The sequence below is a fragment of the Cucumis sativus genome, chromosome 3 (assembly GCF_000004075.3).
Source record: "Cucumis sativus cultivar 9930 chromosome 3, Cucumber_9930_V3, whole genome shotgun sequence".
Lineage (NCBI taxonomy): Eukaryota > Viridiplantae > Streptophyta > Magnoliopsida > Cucurbitales > Cucurbitaceae > Cucumis > Cucumis sativus.
The window spans coordinates 30,670,216-30,688,876 of record NC_026657.2 but is presented as its reverse complement, the minus strand read 5'-3'; the positions used below and the strand labels follow the sequence as shown (position 1 = coordinate 30,688,876).

The window sequence follows — 18,661 nt, the reverse complement described above, 5'->3', positions numbered from 1 at the left end:
AAATAGAAAGTATTTATTGAGCACATAAGTTATCAGAGAATATTAATTGAGAAACGTGACATTTTGGTACCCAATGTTCAAATCTGCCAACAAATTTTTAAGCAACATTTGGAACTTCCTTATTGGTCCACGTTTCATTTTCATTTAATCTTTTAAAGCAGTTTGGATTTTCTTTTAAACAAAAAGGAATTATTTTTTATTGTCACAGCTGTCTTTTTCCTTTTTGAAAATTGATCAACCAAAATTTATTGCACTTTTTTTTGCCACTGTTTATTTTAGTTGGGAATTCAAATTTTCTCATTTCATTATAGTTCAATAACTCTATAGAATAAATAAAATAACTCCGTACCATGTTACATTTTAATATCTATTATTACTGCTACTATACTACTGTTATTAATTATGGCATAAGAAAGATTATGTAACTTTTAGATTATATTTTATAAAAAAAAAAAAAAAGGAAGAAACTAGATTATAACCTATTTGGAAAAAGAATTGTCACGGATATATACGACAATTTCGTTAAAAAAAATGGTTGACAACGGATGTAACTACAATGTGAAAGGTAAAACTGAAGTTATATATTTTTATTTAGAGATTAAGTTATAGAAAATAGCATTTAAGATTTGACATCAAACCCTATGTGTCGAAGTGTGCCCACATAAACATTTTGTTTACGGACTAACGCTTGAGACTAAATCTATAATTAAAATTATCGAAAGAAAAGTCATGAAATAGTATCAATTGGGATTCAAATGTCTAAACCATGTATTCAAATGTGACACCAATATATCACTCAAATATTTTGTTTAACTATGATATATTTACTGGTTTGTGTGATTAACTGATCGTCCCTGTGGTGTTTTTAGAAGCAATAACATATATATATATATATACATATATCTTTATCTTTAATGCACATGCAAGTGTGTAGATTTCTTATTTATCTTTCTTTTATTATCAATTTGTTTCATTTTTTATAACATGTGATTACTCAAATTGGGTGCTCCTCACTAATTATAAAAGTTGAGTTTCAAAGTACTAAAATCTAATGAGAAAAGTTGGCTGAGAACTTGGTTACCCAATTTTTCTTTCTGTTTTTGGGTTTTGTTAATATAATGAATTAGTTCTTTTAAGATCAACATCAAATTTGGAACAATAAATGTATTCTTTAAGGCATTACTCTTCTAAATAATCTCTACCATAAATGCATAAACTTAAGTAGACACATAGATTAAAAAGGTGGATCTATAGCAATTTAGATGTGTGTATTAAATATTATTCTACAAAAACATTTAATCTACATAAGAGAATTGTTACGTTTCTGTTAAAGATATAAGATTAATTGTGTTGATTCATACTTACGATGTTGACGTGGAACTCATAAAAATGTGTAAGAAATGATATTGACAAGTTAATAAAGTTTAATAACATGATTAGACACAATTTCGATATTTTAAATTTTAAAAATGAACGTTTTCAAAAACAATAAAATATTGAAAACATTTACAAAGTATAACAAAATACATCGATTTCTATAATGTCCACTTAAAAATTTTGTTATACTTTATAAATAGTTTCATTTGTTATGTTATTTATAACCCTTCTCCTACCTTGAATTGAGATAAAACAATACTGATAAATTACATATCCATCCTAAATTAGTCCATCACCATTAACGAGTATAATTTTATGGATTAAAACATATACTTTTTATTCAAAATTTGAAGCTGTTACTAAAAATTTCAATAAAATTATACTTAAACAAAAATAGGTACTTGGGAAAATATATATAAAAAAAAAAACACACAAAAATTGCAAAATTAGCAAATAAGAAATTCAATATAACAATTTAATTTTTAAAAGGAAATGAAGTCAAAAAAGTTAAAGAGTTTGGCATGCCTCAAATCAACCTATTGAAAGGTAGAACACAATTATTTACTTAGCTTTAACCATGAGTTTATATTAACAAATTAATGCATTTTATAGGGAAGCCATGTGTTATAACGGACTAAAGAAAAGAACTTTGAAAGTATTAATAACTATCTTATTATATATATATATATATATATATATATATATATATATATAAAGTCATAAATTCAAGAAATTTAATCTTTGAAATGACAGTCATCGATGTAGAATTTTCATATCCTAACATATTTATCTCATCAAGATTTATAGGTTAAGTATGAGTGTTGGAATGCGAAAGGGTAATAAATATATATAATTAACGTTACTGCTAATTTATTTTTCAATTGATCAAATAATAAATAATTTTAACTTTTATATATGAAGTTTTTTTATAAAAAAATTAGCTATCAACGCAAAGCTTAAGAACTATTTAGGTTTAATAATAAATGATAATATCGTAAATTTAAGATTGGGAGAATGTGAGTAAATTTGTTTTTCTTTGAAAAAAATTCTATCCTTAATCCATTTTTAAGAAAAGATTATGTTTACATATTGAGATATATCGATCAATATAGCAACGTACTGGAAATTTAAACAAATTAAAATTAAGATTTAAAAAGTTATTGAGTTTGATTACACAGTATTATAATTTTTTTTAAAAAAAATCTAAAATTGGCATTGCATGAGTTTTTTTTGCTCTTCTACATATGAATATCTCTTGGAATCTTTACTAATGTTACATAGTATTAACATTTGTGAGAAGAAAAGCATAAAATTTAGATTTAAAAAAATTGTCAAAATGAAGTGCTTAAAAATTTTAAAAGGTATTAAATGCCATGTGATTTAATTAATAAATGCTACGAAACCATGTTCTTCATACATCAGCTTCTCGATATCTCTAGTATATTGTGCTACATTGTTATTACTATTCACCAACTATACCATTGTGTACCATAAAGAAAAAAAAAAAAACTTACCATAATTATAATTTCTCTTCCAAATGACAAATATCTAATAAAATATGTATATATATATATTAAATTTATCTATTTACTTATTCTTGAATTAAATTAATTTATTTTTTATTTTAAATAAATTAACTCAACTAATTGAGACACCGTTAAACTCGCTTGAGAGTTGTAGATATGAATCTCATCTTAAATTCACCGTTATTTTTTATTTTATATACACAAAACAATTTGAGGATTTGAGTTTCTTACTCACTTATAAATGAAAAGTCTATATTTTAAATAATTGAAGTTATGATTAGTTTTGTAATGCTTCATTTTACAATCTCAGTTAAGATGTGATTCTTCATTTGTTATATGTCATATCATCCTACCAACTTGTTTAAATGAACAGTTAGTTTATTGAGATTAACTAAAAAGTGTTTTTAAATGTAAAATATAAATTTTATGTATTTATAAAGTTAATAATCCAAACAAGTTCGATATAAATCTATTGTTGATAGATTAATATTCACAACAGTGATAGACTTCTATTATTGATTGTTTGATTATATTTATATATTTTTTTTAAAGTTACTATATACCTAATTATTTTAAAGCTAATAGCTATATCTGTAATGTTTATTTTTTGTGTGAAAATTATGAAAATAATAAGAATTTGAAAACTAATACGATTATTTTCTGGATTTCAAATAAGTACTGTGCTTGGTTGCTATTTATTATTTACATATATATTCTTTACAAAAAAAATCACAACTTATTTTGTAGCTAATTTTAATTTTATAGTTTTTTTCTGAAACAAATATCATTTGATAATTTTACTTCTAAATACCATATTTTCACTTGAAAATAATGCCTTAAGAACAACAACTCGTAAAGAAAAATTTATTGTTATTTTAACAACGAAAAAATTATTTTAATTAAAAAATAACAATTTAACATGGAAATAATAATATTTGAATTTGTACTTTCAGAAAACATTATCATATTTTGAAGAATACATAACATAACCTTGGTTTAGTTTCTGAATAATTATATTTAGAATGTAAATACTGAAAGATAATTTTGTTATGTGTTTTAAATTTTCACCTATTTTTAATATATTTTCCTCCCTCATCTTGTGATATTTCCAATGTTTTTATAGGGTTACTTTCAGTATTATTTTTCTTATTGAGATGTTTTCAAAGTATATCAAAGATGTAAAGTTTGAATGTTGTGTATAAAATATTCAAACTACAGACTAATTATTATATTAATTCTATTACTATAGACTTTTGTGAGAATATCAACCAACTCTTTTTTACATTTATAACCATTTTAATTACTCTCTTCCCTTCAAATTGGGTAAATTTCTCAACTGCTTAAGAAAATTTAGGGAGTTAATTGATAAAAATTATAATTATCATATATTATATTTATGTAAACAAAGTGGACGAGTGATATAAATTGATACACTATTTGAATCTCTAAAATAAAATAAAAAATCTCACAATATAATTTTAGTTGATTCAAACTTCAATATTATGGCTGGTTCTTTCTAGATTAAAGTTTGATTCATATTACACAATAATTTTTTTAAAATAAATAAGTTTAAATAAACATTTTAAATACTCAAATATCATAATTTAAACAAACATGATCTAGTAGAGCAGTGGCTAGTAAGTCTACGTCTCAAACTTAAAAATGATTTTATCACTTGATTTATCTCATCCAACATGCTAATTAAAATTTGTTTGTTGTATGAAGCCTCTTTATTGTTAAGTTGCATATACGAGAAGAAAAGAGTATTTTCGTCTTAAAATTACTCCTTATTTAATTTGGAGTGATTTACTCTTATTTGTATATCTTGATTTAATCAACATTAGTAATAAATATTATAACATTTATAAGGTTGAAAATCAATATTTTAGTCTTTAAACTTTTAATTATGTAACAATTATATATATGAGCTTTACTATATAATAATTTAATTGTTCAACTTAAAAATTTGGAACGATTCAGATAGCGAAGAAATGAGTAAAAACTTGTTGAGGACTAAAGAGTCTTTTTCATCATATTTAATATTTAATACCATTTTTTTAAGAGAAAAGGATGAAAAGAAAAACATCAAAAAACATTTTTTTGTTTTTTTGATAGTTAGCATCTTCAACTACACGTCGGCGTCGTCACATAACAGAGCCGGAAAGCTCCATTTCTCTACTTAAATGGATATTCAACCTCTCTCTTTACCTCTTCATTAAATTCTCCTTCGCTTTCCCTTTCTCCTCCACGCCTATCTGTTTCCCTCCATCAGTTCACACCTCCTTAAGGGAGAAACCATTCAAATAATATACCCAATGCTCGCATCCCTGTTCTGTTCTTGCTTAACGATCAATGCGCTATGTTTTCCTAATCCTTCGAATCGAAATTTCTAGGGTTTCTTAGTGTGTTTTTTTTTTCAATCAGAAGCTAGAAATAGTAAGTCATGGCTACGAGTCGAATCGCGAGTAGCATACGAGAGGCATGGGAGACGCCGTCGGAGTCGTTTCCAAAGAGCAGAAGGATGGAGGAGGAAGAGGAAGAGTTGCGGTGGGCGGCGATTGAGAGGCTTCCGACGTACGAACGGATGAGGAAGGGAATAATACGACAGGTTATGGAGAATGGAAGAGTGGTTGAGGAAGTGGTGGATGTGACGACGATGGGATTTATGGAGAGGAAAGAGCTGATGGAAAGGATGGTGAAGGTTGTTGAAGAAGATAATGAGAAGTTTCTGAGACGGATGAGAGAAAGAACGGATAGGTAAGATAGATTAAGAAAGAAGAATGGGAAGAACCCTAAAATTGAAATTGAAAATGAAAATTGTTGTGTGATTGATTTTGCAGAGTTGGGATTGAAATTCCGAAAATCGAAGTTCGTTTCGAGGATTTGTTTGTTGAAGGAGATGTTTATGTTGGGAGCAGAGCTTTGCCGTCTCTGCTCAATGTTATACTCAACACTTTTGAGGTATTTTTTCCCACCATTTTTCTCTCTTTCTCAAAGAGTTAAATTATTGTTATTTTTCTAACATCCGTTTTAATTAACAAAATTTCTAAAAGTATTTTTAAACATAGCAAAAAAATAAAAAAAATATATATAATTTAATCCATGTTTGGATATTTATATTTTGTTTGATCTGAACTTTTTTTTGATTGAATACCCATTTTCGAAAGAATTATAATTAATTATATTATACCATTTTTATGATTATCTAATAAAAAGAAAATTAAGAATGTGATATTGTGAAACCCAAAGATTAAAAAAATATCAATAATATTTTTTATAATAAAATTAAACCTTGGGTTTGGATCAAATAAAATGTATTTGTAGGTTTGGAGCTACGAGGACAAACAAAATCAAGATTCATTTGACTCCATTTTTAAAATTTAAGAGATAGAAAAAAGTATCAAGCTTTTATTAACAATTTTTTAAAACTAATTGCCCTAATTGAAAACTTGTAAATATATTAAGGTAAAATTAAAAATGTTAGAAGATTAGTGGAGATCATTTCTCGAAATGGATGGTTGAATTTGTTTTGCCCTCAAAAAAGTTAGCGAGGGTCGATATGTTCAACATTGATTTTGACTTTGAATTTAAGTTCTTATTTAATGGAAAGGGCTAGAATTTCCCTTTTCATGATTTGGGACCCACTCCCTATGATCAAACATATTATTTGGTTGGTTGCTATTGCTATTAAATGATTTTATAAGAAATGACGAAATAGTTTTTCCTCCTAAGATTTACTGTTTCCTTTACTATTAAATGATTTTTAATCATATGCCTATTCAGAAATAGTTGTGTTAGTTGTGGTGGATTAACTTAAGTTCAAATTTAAAAAAATAAAGAAAAAAGATAGTCATTCTTTAAAAATAAATACCATCATGACTGTTTTAAATTTGAAAAAATTATTTTTAAACAATATTTAATTTATAGTTGATAGACATGGTAGATAGATAGTTACATTTTACCATATACAAAAAATATTATTTTACAACTTAAAATAACTACTCGTTAGAAGAATAAATTATATTTTTTAAAATATTTTTTTTAGAGAAAAGGTCCGTATGAATTAAAAGTTAGGAAGAACTAATTAAATTCTTTTAAATTAATTAATATATATTAAAATATCTAATAATAATAAAAAATTAAAGTGTGAATTTTGAATGGTGGAAATAAAATTCTTAAAAGATAAAATCTTAAAATATTGAAACTGAAAATTAAACTCACTAAAGAGTAGAAGGGTAAAAAATTGAAATCTAGGGACCCATTGACCATATGCTCAAAATTTAATGACAAAAAGAGATATGGTTGAAAATTTAAGAAGCAAAAATATATTTATAAATTTATGGCGAAACATTGAAGAAGGGTGGATGAAAAATTGAGAGTGCAAGGGTACATTATCTTAAGACCCCAATGACAAACCTAACCCATAATGGCATAACCCACAGACCTTAGCCAATAGGAACCTCATCCCCTAAAGCAGCATTATTTCCTATCATATAAACAATTACAGGCAGTAAATTTCTCTACTTATTAGTAGTTTTTTTTTCTTCCAAAAAAAGGGATTGTTATTTATTAAATGATAGAAGAAAGGGGTTATTATTTTGACTGGGTAATTATTTATTTGTATTAATGTGGAGAAGATTGATGAATTATGTATTGTCAATTTAAATAATTGTATTGTTTTTTTTTAGTATTAATTTAATTTAAATTGTCTTAAAACCAATTAATTATAAAAAGATCAATCAATTAATTAATTTAAAGTGTTACTTAAATTTAGTTCTTTTATCCATTAATTAGCTTTTGCTGATCAAGCTTAGCTAGTTGTTTTTTTAAAAATGTAGCTAGTTAACGTTTTCTTAAGCTAAGTGCTTATGTTTATTTTTTATTTTCTTTTTGTTCGTATTTTGTTATATACATCCAACTGTCAAACATTTAATTCCTTTAGTTACCTAAAACTACATTAAAGATATATAAATATGCATGTCCAAGTGCAATTCATAAATATAATGAAAATAAATGAATAAACCAAAGATGTGTCAATTAACCCTTTATTAATTGAACATAGACAAAAAGTTTAGGCTAAGTTTAAGATATATTATGTAACAAACAATCTAACAAAACAAAGAATATTTAAGATATATTATGTAACAAACAATCTAACAAAACAAAGAATATTGTTGTATGATCGTTAAATCATAAACAACCTATATTCATACAATTTCATCAACAGACAATCTTTTTTCAGAGAGAGAATACAAAAGAAAAGTATGATAGTTCTAAATGAGCGAAGAGAATTGAATTAGGATATAAATAAAAAAATGGTCATTGTTTAAGATCTGGTTTGTTCTCTATAATGAATGTTGGTAATTGGAATGTCTCAACATGTGTGGTTTTAACGGGCAGTCGTTGTTGTTTCTACAATTATTTTGTTGTCAATATGAGCTCAGCTCAATTAACACTTGTATATATTCCAAGACAAGAGATATCAGGTTCAAGGAGTTTCGGTTGTTGTTGTTCATATCTCATTAGTTCTCATTTAGAGGATATTGATTGGGTTTACATTAAAGTGAGAGATATTCTCTAACTTAGGAAAACCCTAAGTTTACTGAGAGAAGAGCTTCACTTGAAGAAAGAAAGATAAACTACTACGTAAGTAGAAGCCTTACCGTTCTTAGGGGAATTAAGTGTTTATTTGCTAACTTATGATTGCCCAAAGAAAATTGAAAAGGAGTCTTGCATTTAGGAGGAACCTAAATATTGTTTCAAAAAAGTCAAGTCTCAAGTGTGTCACTATAATTGTTGTAGCTTTATAGATAGGACAACTTTGCAATACCTTCACTTTACATTAGTGGACTTATTTTTTGTAGACACACTATCCTCAATACGTATTCTTGTGTTGCTTATGCATGATTATACTATAGCTGTTACAACATTAGTATTAATATACATCTATGATCTGATTACCTTCCTAGTTTTTCAGTTGTGAATTAGTAAAATAAAATTATGAAAATAGAGGATTAAGTCACGTGGCAGACATGTCGCAAGTAGGTAATCATGTTCTAATTATTTTTTGTTTGAATGTAATGAAAAACAGAGCTTGATTGGGTTGATAGGGCTGGTTCCATCCAAGAAGAGAAAAATTCATATACTTAAAGGTGTCAGTGGAATTATCAAACCTTCAAGGTACATATCTTTTTTAATAAAACTAAATGTTAAAAGTAATGAAAACTTTATTTTGCCTTTGAGAGGTATTTAATAAAAACAAAACTGTTTTATAGATTATACAGTGTCTCCTTGTCTCGAGTTCTAAGGCATTTAATAAAAAAAATGTGTATTGTTGGCTTATATATTTTACTTTAGTCCCATAACTTTGTATTAAACCATTTTAGTCATTGTCTAAGTTTTTATCAATTATCTAATAAGAACCCGACATATATTCGACACATCTTTTGTTTATAACGTCAACATGTACATGGCTAATATTTTAAATCAAGTATATGGGAACAAAAATCTTATCTAAAACCTAATCAAGATTTTTAATGTATAGTTATTGAATAATTAATGACATTAACTAAAATAGTTTCCATGAACAAAAACACAACATTAAACAAGCTATAACTAACTTTTACATGGTTAATGTGAATTTTCATTTAGTATAAATGTAGAGTAATTTTTGCTTCTCTTTCTACTAACTTCTTTTTTTTCTTCTAGTTATTCAAATTCTTAAATTTGATGATTGTACTAAGAATAGATAGAAAGAGGAACTTCTTTACTCTTTAAATTATTTTCACACTTTAATATGTTCTGTACTTGATATAGAAAATTTTCATACTATCTTTATTTATTACTTGCCAGTCGATATTAAAAAAATATTTATGAAGGCATTTTTGCAGTGTGAACAACGGGAGTTGGATAACTGTGGCTTCATACTAAAAGTTATCTCTTCCAATGCTGTTTGGTGTATTGAATTTTGATATTAATTTCTTGTTTTCAGGATGACATTACTTTTGGGTCCTCCAAGCTGTGGGAAAACTACCATGTTGTTGGCACTTGCTGGGAAACTTGACAAAAATTTAAAGGTTTTAAATTCAATGCATTGGTTATATCTTTTTTTTCTTTCAATAATGATTTTTAAAATAAATCATAACCACTATTTGTTTTAGGCATATCTTGTTAAATTTCATGTTTATTCTATTTGGGTAAAAAAGGGAATAAAAAAACACTGTTTTAATAATTTTCTTTTTTAAAGGAAAATTATTTAATAAAAATCCAACCTAAGCATGTGTATCTTTTGTTGGTTTATCTGATGGATAAGTGTTGATCTTTGTATATATTTTTCTCAGTTTCAACGTATAAGAGTGAAATTCACACTTACAACCTCTAGTTAAGAGTATATCCGTAAACTAGTTGATTTATGCTATTTAAAGTTGTGTGATAGGTAAAGTTTTTAATTTCAAAGCTAATTCAAACGAAAATAAAGAAAACTAGAAAAACGTAAGCATTAAATATCTACGCATAGAGGCGCCTATAGGGTGAGTTCGTTTGTTAAAGTAAACAATAAAAGAATCAACTGACAATCAACACTTTTTTTTTTAAAGTTAAATGACTAAATAAAATATTAGAAAGTTGAGAGGGTTGAGAATGATAAGTTGGAAGTACAAAAGGAAAATTATAACGATATTGAAAATGTTAATAGGAAAGTGGGAAAGTGACATACTGTGGGCATGAAATGCATGAGTTTGTGCCTCAAAGAACCTGTGCTTATATCAGTCAACACGACCTTCATTGTGGAGAGATGACAGTGAGAGAGTCGTTAGATTTCTCCGGTCGTTGTTTGGGAGTTGGCACAAGATATCAACTTATGGCTGAGCTTACAAGAAGAGAGAAACAAGCAGGTATTAAGCCAGATCCTGAGATTGATGCTTTCATGAAAGCTATCTCTGTTTCAGGCCAAAAAGCAAGTTTGGTTACAGAGTACATTCTCAAGGTTAGCACTTTCAACTACTCTTTCATTTCTCCTAATACGTTTGTATGTTTGTATACTGGTTTGTAGTACCAAAAACTTAAGTTGTTGGATTACGGTAATGGTTAAAAAATACTTTTTGTCCTTCAATTTTTATGAAAGTAACAATTTAGTCTCTAACATTAGAAAAAAATCGTCAAAATTAGATGTCAATTTATGTTATTTTATGATGATGTAGACATTTTATTTTGTAAAAATATTGAATTGCTAATTTTTGTTTATCGATTTATTTATGCAAGGAATGTTATTGAATCTTAACACTAATTTCTACAATAAAGATTAAATCATTGCAAATCAAGTACAATGACTAAATTGTTACATAATAAAGTTTGAGAACTAAATTGTCATAAAATTGAAAGCATAGAGACTAAATTGTACAAACTAAAGTCCATGAACTAAATTGTTACTTTTGTAAAAGTTAAAGAACACTGTGATTTTTAACGTTAATTATGTCAATTGATTGAACACTCCTCGTGTGGAAATTTATATTAATTGGAAGGAACTAACATTGTAGGAGTATAAATATAGTATATTCTGCTCTAATACCATGCCAAATCCCCAATCAATTTAGAATTTCAAGTTGATGAGTTACCGTAAATGTAGTTATATCAATACTTAAATAAATATCATGTAGAAGCTAAAATTGATATGTCGTATAGTTGTACTATGCCAACTTTCATCTACATGTTAGTGTTTATTACTATTTTAACTGAATATTTCACATTAAGACTAAACAATTAGTTTTGTCAAAGACTGAATTCTTGAGAAGTTAGTATAATACTGCATTTCTAAAAGCACATCCAATTTGTTTCCAATACTATTTACCAGAACAGAAATGAAATAAATATAAGGAGACTAAAACGTTATGAAGGTTGTTGGATTGAGACTACAACTATCTCAATAATTGTATTTCTTGACAATTTTGGGGGAATGACTTTGAACAGATACTTGGGTTGGAAGTTTGTGCTGATATTTTAGTTGGTGATGAAATGAGGAGGGGAATCTCTGGAGGCCAGAAGAAACGTCTTACTACAGGTTGAGAACGTGTTCAGTTTTCACCTTTTCGATGTTCTTTTTGCCGTTTTGTGTCAAAATTTTAATTAAAAAGAATGGGAAAAATATGTGTAGGGGAGATGCTGGTAGGACCAGCAAAGGCTTTTTTTATGGATGAAATATCAACAGGCTTAGACAGTTCTACCACATTTCAGATATGCAAGTTCATGAGGCAAATGGTTCATATAATGGATGTAACAATGGTCATTTCTCTTCTACAACCAGCTCCTGAAACTTTTAATCTATTTGATGATATCATTCTTCTTTCCGAAGGTCAAATCGTGTACCAAGGTCCAAGAGAAAAAATCCTTGACTTCTTTAAATTTATGGGGTTTCGATGCCCAGAAAGGAAAGGAGTTGCTGATTTCTTACAAGAAGTCACATCAAAGAAGGACCAAGAACAATACTGGTTCAAAAAAAACAAACCATATAGATTCATTTCTGTTTCTAAGTTTTGTCAGGGATTCAAATCTTTTACCATTGGTCAACAACTTACCTCTGATCTCCAAGTTCCTTATGACAAATCTAAAGCTCACCCAGCTGCATTAGTCAAAGAGAAATATGGTTTATCAAACTGGGAGCTATTCAGGGCATGCTATTCAAGAGAAGTACTGATAATGAAACGAAATTCATTTGTCTATGTTTTTAAGACGGTCCAGATCACCATCATGTCCGTCATTGCTATGACTGTGTTTTTAAGGACTGAAATGAAAGTGGGCACTGTCATTGGTGGAAGCAAGTTCCTTGGAGCCTTGTTTTTCAGTCTCATAAATGTCATGTTTAATGGAATAGCAGAATTGGCCCTCACTATTTTCAGGTTTCCAGTGTTCTTTAGACAGAGGGATTTCTTGTTCTATCCTGCTTGGGCATTCAGTTTGCCTATATTTATCCTCAGAATTCCTCTCTCTTTCATAGAATCAGGAATATGGACTCTTCTAACTTATTACACGATCGGGTTTGCTCCTGCTCCTAGTAGGTATGTATATTTCCTTTCCTTCTTTTTCATTTGTTAACAAAAACAAGCTTTACTTAATTACCTGTCTATTCATACTCTAGGTTCTTCAAGCAATTTTTGGCCTTCTTTGCCACTCATCAAACAGCTCTATCGCTATTTCGACTCATGGCTGCAATTGGAAGAACGCTAGTTGTAGCAAGTACTTTGGGAACCTTTGCTCTTTTAATAGTTTTATTGCTTGGAGGTTTCCTTATTGACAGAGGTAAGTGATTGTTCTCGTTTTCCTTATCATTGGAATGTCTTGCATCTGAAATCTGACGCATGGAACAACCAAGTACAGAGTCTTGCTTTTAAATTTGTATTTTCCAATTTTACATTATCTATGATTCTAACCTTAGAGTCTAAAGAAATGCACTATAAAACACTTTACCCTGAGTGGTGCATTTGATAATTGATATATATTTTGAATTTTCTCTTTGATAAATTTGTCCTCTCCCTCTGTCCGTAGATGTAACACATAGATGTGTGTCAACGCTCTATTGTTTTTTTTTTGTTTTCTTTATTTGTTGATTCCAGAACACAAATTTTAACTCTTGAACATTTTACTTTAGTATATTCCAGTATTTTTGTTTGCCAACTTTTGGTTTTCCTTTTGTGCACATTAGATAATGTTGAGCGATGGATGATTTGGGGCTTTTATTTGTCTCCCATGATGTATGGACAAAACGCCATTGTCATCAATGAGTTCCTAGATGATAGATGGAGCAAGGTAAAATCTCAACTCAATAATGATTTGGGTAAATTGAAAACTAATATTAAATTTAGTCATTTGTTATTTTTTTCATCATAAAAGCATATTTTGCCTAATGCAGAAAAATACAGATAGTAGAATTAATGAACCTACAGTTGGGAAAGTGCTTCTTGCCAGTAGGGGTTTCTTTAAGGAAGAACGTTGGTACTGGATTTGCGTTGCAGCACTTTTTGGCTTTAACCTTCTTTTCAACGTTCTATTTACAATAGCTTTGACTTACTTGAATCGTAAGTCATCTCAACCCTTCATTTATTCAAGAAAATAATTTGAAATGACCATTTAAGTAATGATGATTATTGTCATTATCATTGTCGTAACTGTACTGAACCTTTTGAAGCTATTTTCAGCACTTGCTGATGCAAAGGCTCTCATTACCACGGATGAAGACAAGAAGAAAAGAAAAAATAATACGGTCAATGCACAAGGTTTAAGTTTCGTAAGGAAGATTTGCTTAATCCAAATTCTTTTGGATTTCTAGTAATCTTTCCTTTAATTAGAGCCATGATATTTATTAGAGAAAAATCATAGGCTAACGATCAAAATTGTCAAATCTTTATTTAGATCAATTGCAAAGAAGAGGAATGGTTTTGCCTTTCCAGCCACTTTCACTTGCATTCAACCATGTTAACTATTATGTAGATATGCCTGCTGTAAGTTAACTCAAGTTTGAAATAACCTATTTGGATTTGCTCTCTGGGTGTTTGCACTTGGAAAGCCATTCTAAATAGGCTGTAATTTTTACTTTTTAATGAATGTCGTTTTGAAGGCACTGAAACTATATCAATGTATTCCAATTAATTTAGGAAATGAAGCTGCATGGGGTCGAGAAAGATCGTCTTCAACTTTTAGAAGATGTTAGCGGAGCTTTTCGACCAGGGATATTAACAGCTCTTGTGGGTGTTAGTGGGGCTGGGAAAACTACTCTCTTGGATGTATTAGCTGGACGAAAGACCAGTGGTTATATTGAAGGAAGTATATACATCTCTGGTTATCCCAAGAAGCAATCAACCTTTGCTAGAGTAAGTGGTTACTGTGAACAAATTGACATTCATTCGCCTCATGTCACTGTCTATGAGTCGCTCCTATTTTCTGCTTGGCTCCGCCTTTCCTCCAATGTTGATACCAAAACAAGAAAGGTATTTCCCACTAGAAACGCTTGCTGCTTTATGCTTCCAGTTAATGCAGAATATGGTTGAAGTTTTATTGAATAGCTATTCTACATTGATGTAGATGTTTGTGGAAGAAGTTATGGAACTAATAGAACTAGATAAATTGAGAGATGCTTTAGTGGGGCTACCAGGAGTTGATGGTCTTTCAACAGAACAAAGGAAGAGATTGACAATAGCAGTGGAGTTGGTTGCTAATCCGTCGATTATTTTCATGGACGAACCAACTTCTGGTCTTGATGCTAGATCTGCTGCCATTGTTATGCGTACCGTGCGAAATACAGTTGATACTGGACGAACCGTTGTATGCACAATTCACCAACCAAGCATAGACATTTTTGAAGCTTTTGATGAGGTACCACTGAACAGCCTCTGAACGATTGTTTAGCGCTAAACCATTTTTAATTCTCTATACTTCAATGCATAATAATGTAGTTATTGCTCATGAAACGTGGTGGACAAATGATTTATGCCGGACCTCTTGGTGAGCGATCTTGCAAACTCATTGAATATTTCGAGGTGAGTATATTTGTTTTGGTTTTTATGCTGAAAATCGTACATTGAAAAGCACATAAATTATTTATTTCATTACCAATTGATTTTGAGATAGATCATCTTTAGAGCTTATGAAATCCAGAATTTAGGTGAATCTAATAAATTAAGGACTCACAAGTCAAACACAAATGTCGTGGAGAATGAGTACAACATAAAATAATAGAGAGATAGATTAAGACAAAAAGATCGGTATCCGAGTTTGGTATAACCACAACTACAACGAGTGGTAGTGTGCCCGATGAAAAGAACTTTACTAATTTGAGATAAGCGATTACAATGAAGAATTTATATGTTAGATATTCACCAAAATGACTCTCAACTCCTGGTAAAGAGTTTAGGATTTTCCTATACTTGAGATTCCCTCGAGATGCATTAGCATTCTTTTCACCACTGGTTTGGAATAAACACCAAAAATCCTCTCACCTAGGCAAACTTAGACTCCTCTAAGCAAGGACTTAATCAACAACTTCTATGATGAAGAGGAGCACCAACGAACTTCACAGCAAAGCACCAATGATGGTTGGCACAGCCTCACAGCGAGGTTCATTCGACTCTATAGCGAAGCCTTACTGTTGCTTAAAAATTGTGCAACCCTACAAAACCTTAAGTTAGCAAAATGAAACAACACAGTAAAGGGAGAAAATCCTTGCGGACTCAAAAACAGAAAGCCGCTTTTGAAAATCTGCACCAAATAAAGAAAAATATTTTCCAGACAGTAACAGATCTAACGACCATGAAGATCTTGGCAAGCGCAGAAACATGATGCACGAAAAAATGCCTTAAAAAAGATCAGCTAATACAACTGCAATAGCAAAACCCAATTGGGTATTCGGTCCAAAATTGGGATTTGACCCAAGACACCAACCTAAAGAGGCACGCCATTTTGAAGAAGACATGTTGATGATTCTGAATAAGAGACCTTGTCATCTTTACAAGATACATGAGTTAATCCTCTCATTATCAATTGGCTTTGAGATGAAATCTTATGTTGATATAATTTTTGTGTATGGGTGTGTTTTCATTGTCTACCCAAGTGTTAAATTTAGTGGCTGTTTGATGGCAGGCTATTCCAGGGATTCCAAAGATTGAAAATGGTAAGAATCCTGCTACATGGATGCTTGAGGTTACTGCTCCTCCAATGGAGGCTCAACTAGATATTGATTTTGCTGATACTTTTGCTAAATCTCCCATTTATCGGTATGCATGGTTGTGCTTTTAAGTTTTAAGTTCACGTGTCAGCTCGAATTTCCACCTCTTTTTCTCTTAGCATTGTAAATTCTTGTTTCAGGCGGAATCAAGAACTTATAATGGAGCTTAGTACTCCTGCCCCTGGATCCAAAGACCTACACTTCCCAACCGAATACTCGCAATCGTTTTTCTTTCAATGCAGAGCTTGTTTCTGGAAACAACATCGATCTTATTGGAGACACACTCAATACAATGCCATACGCTTCTTCAGTACAATAGTTGTCGGTATCTTATTTGGTCTAGTTTTCTGGAACAAGGGACAAATATTGTAAGGTTTCTTCATTGGCCTATGCAATTTGTGTGCCTGTCACATTCTACTTTATTGATTTTTTTTACATGTTTGTGTCTTTTCTGTACTTCAACAGAGCCAAGCAACAAGATGTGTTGAATGTTATGGGTGCTATCTATTCTGCTATCATATTCCTTGGAGCTAGCAATGCTTCATCTGTGCAGTCTGTGGTTGCTATTGAAAGAACAGCCTTCTATCGAGAAAAAGCTGCCGGAATGTATTCCGCTTTGCCGTATGCATTTGCTCAGGTGACAAAAGCTATTCACCCTTTCAAATCATAACTAAACCCAAAAGCTTAATCTAAATCTAATAAACTATGTAAGTTTATGGTGAGAAAAAAAACTCATTATTACGGTTGCAAAATTAAACATAAAAATAATAGAGAAATCAATAAGGATAAGAAACACAATAATTTTCGTGAAAAAATCCATTAGAGCAAAACCACAACCATTGAAAAAAAGTTACAGTGTGAAAAATTATTGCAATCACATAAAATTCTCTCTCGAATCTTCCTTACAAAAGCACTATTTCAACTTTAACGGTCTATAAGTGTGATAATTTGAAACCAAAGCTATTGAATACTATTTGGAGCCCATCACTTTTTGTTCGAACCTACCATTCAATGTTTTTGGTATATTTTCTAACTCTTGATCATGTTTGGGCAACACGAGACCCAACATATAGTATTCTTGTAAGAAATAGGAAGAGGTAAAGATAATACTGCTAGGTTTAATATTATGTTAATCATATCTATATTGAGTTTAAGATGAATATAATCTTTCTTTATTCATTCAAGACTTAGCTTCCCAAATTAAAAAAAAAAATCTTCTCTCTTGCAGGTGGCAATTGAAACCATCTACGTTTTTGTTCAATCTATAATTTATTCTCTCATTATTTATAGCATGATTGGATTTGAGTGGAAATTGGGGAAGTTTCTGCTGTTCTGTTACTTGGTTTTTATGTGTTTCACATACTTCACACTGTATGGGATGATGGTTGTAGCATTGACTCCAAACTACCACATTGCAGCCATTGTCATGTCCTTCTTTGTTGGATTTTGGAACTTGTTCACTGGTTTTCTTATTCCTCGACCGGTAAATGACGCCCAAATTCTCGATATTTCGATCTTTGATCATTTTTCCAACTTCTCAAACTCATGGTTAAACCAACTCTTTTGTAGGCAATCCCCGTATGGTGGAGGTGGTATTATTGGGCTAATCCTGTGGCTTGGACTATATATGGCATTGTAGCTTCCCAGGTTGGTGACAAAGACAGTCTTGTTCAGATACCAGGAGTTGGCAGTGTAAGATTAAAGTTGTTCCTTAAAGAAGGGTTCGGGTACGAACACGACTTCATCCCCATCGTGATTGCAGCACATTTCATCTGGGTTCTCGTGTTCATCTTTGTGTTTGCCTATGGAATCAAATATCTTAACTTCCAAAGGAGATAGGCAACCGTTTACTTGTTATGTGAAATTTGTAGTTTATTACATTTTTACTATAGCCTTTGTATCGTAGGAAATCAATTATTTCAGAGTGACTAAATGAGGAAAGGAAAACAAAGCGGTTCCTATTTTCACAAAGTTTGACTATTTAATAAAAAAAAAAAATACAAAGAAAAGGCTATTTTTCGTCTATTATATTAGCTTTGTGTCCACTTGT

At 30.0% G+C, this 18,661-nt stretch overlaps 1 protein-coding gene across 2 annotated transcripts; it reads left to right on the top strand.

Moving 5' to 3' along the window:
• Positions 1–5,016: 5,016 nt before the first annotated feature.
• Positions 5,017–18,639, top strand: LOC101203518 (pleiotropic drug resistance protein 2). Of its 2 annotated transcripts, none has more exons than XM_031882081.1 (20): positions 5,017–5,660; positions 5,744–5,864; positions 8,995–9,083; positions 9,895–9,979; positions 10,597–10,887; positions 11,868–11,958; positions 12,052–12,952; positions 13,033–13,193; positions 13,597–13,700; positions 13,804–13,969; positions 14,090–14,167; positions 14,304–14,392; positions 14,546–14,878; positions 14,973–15,263; positions 15,344–15,427; positions 16,527–16,660; positions 16,752–16,979; positions 17,077–17,248; positions 18,030–18,094; positions 18,181–18,639. In XM_031882081.1, exons 1-20 carry the CDS (start codon positions 5,347–5,349, stop codon positions 18,248–18,250), a joined length of 3,867 nt encoding a protein of 1,288 aa, XP_031737941.1. In that variant the 5' UTR covers positions 5,017–5,346; the 3' UTR covers positions 18,251–18,639. The 2 variants fall into 2 exon arrangements, with proteins under 2 accessions (XP_031737941.1, XP_031737940.1); XM_031882080.1 differs by having other exon boundaries at positions 5,022–5,660; positions 17,840–18,094; positions 18,181–18,552.
• The last annotated feature ends 22 nt before the right edge of the window (positions 18,640–18,661 follow it).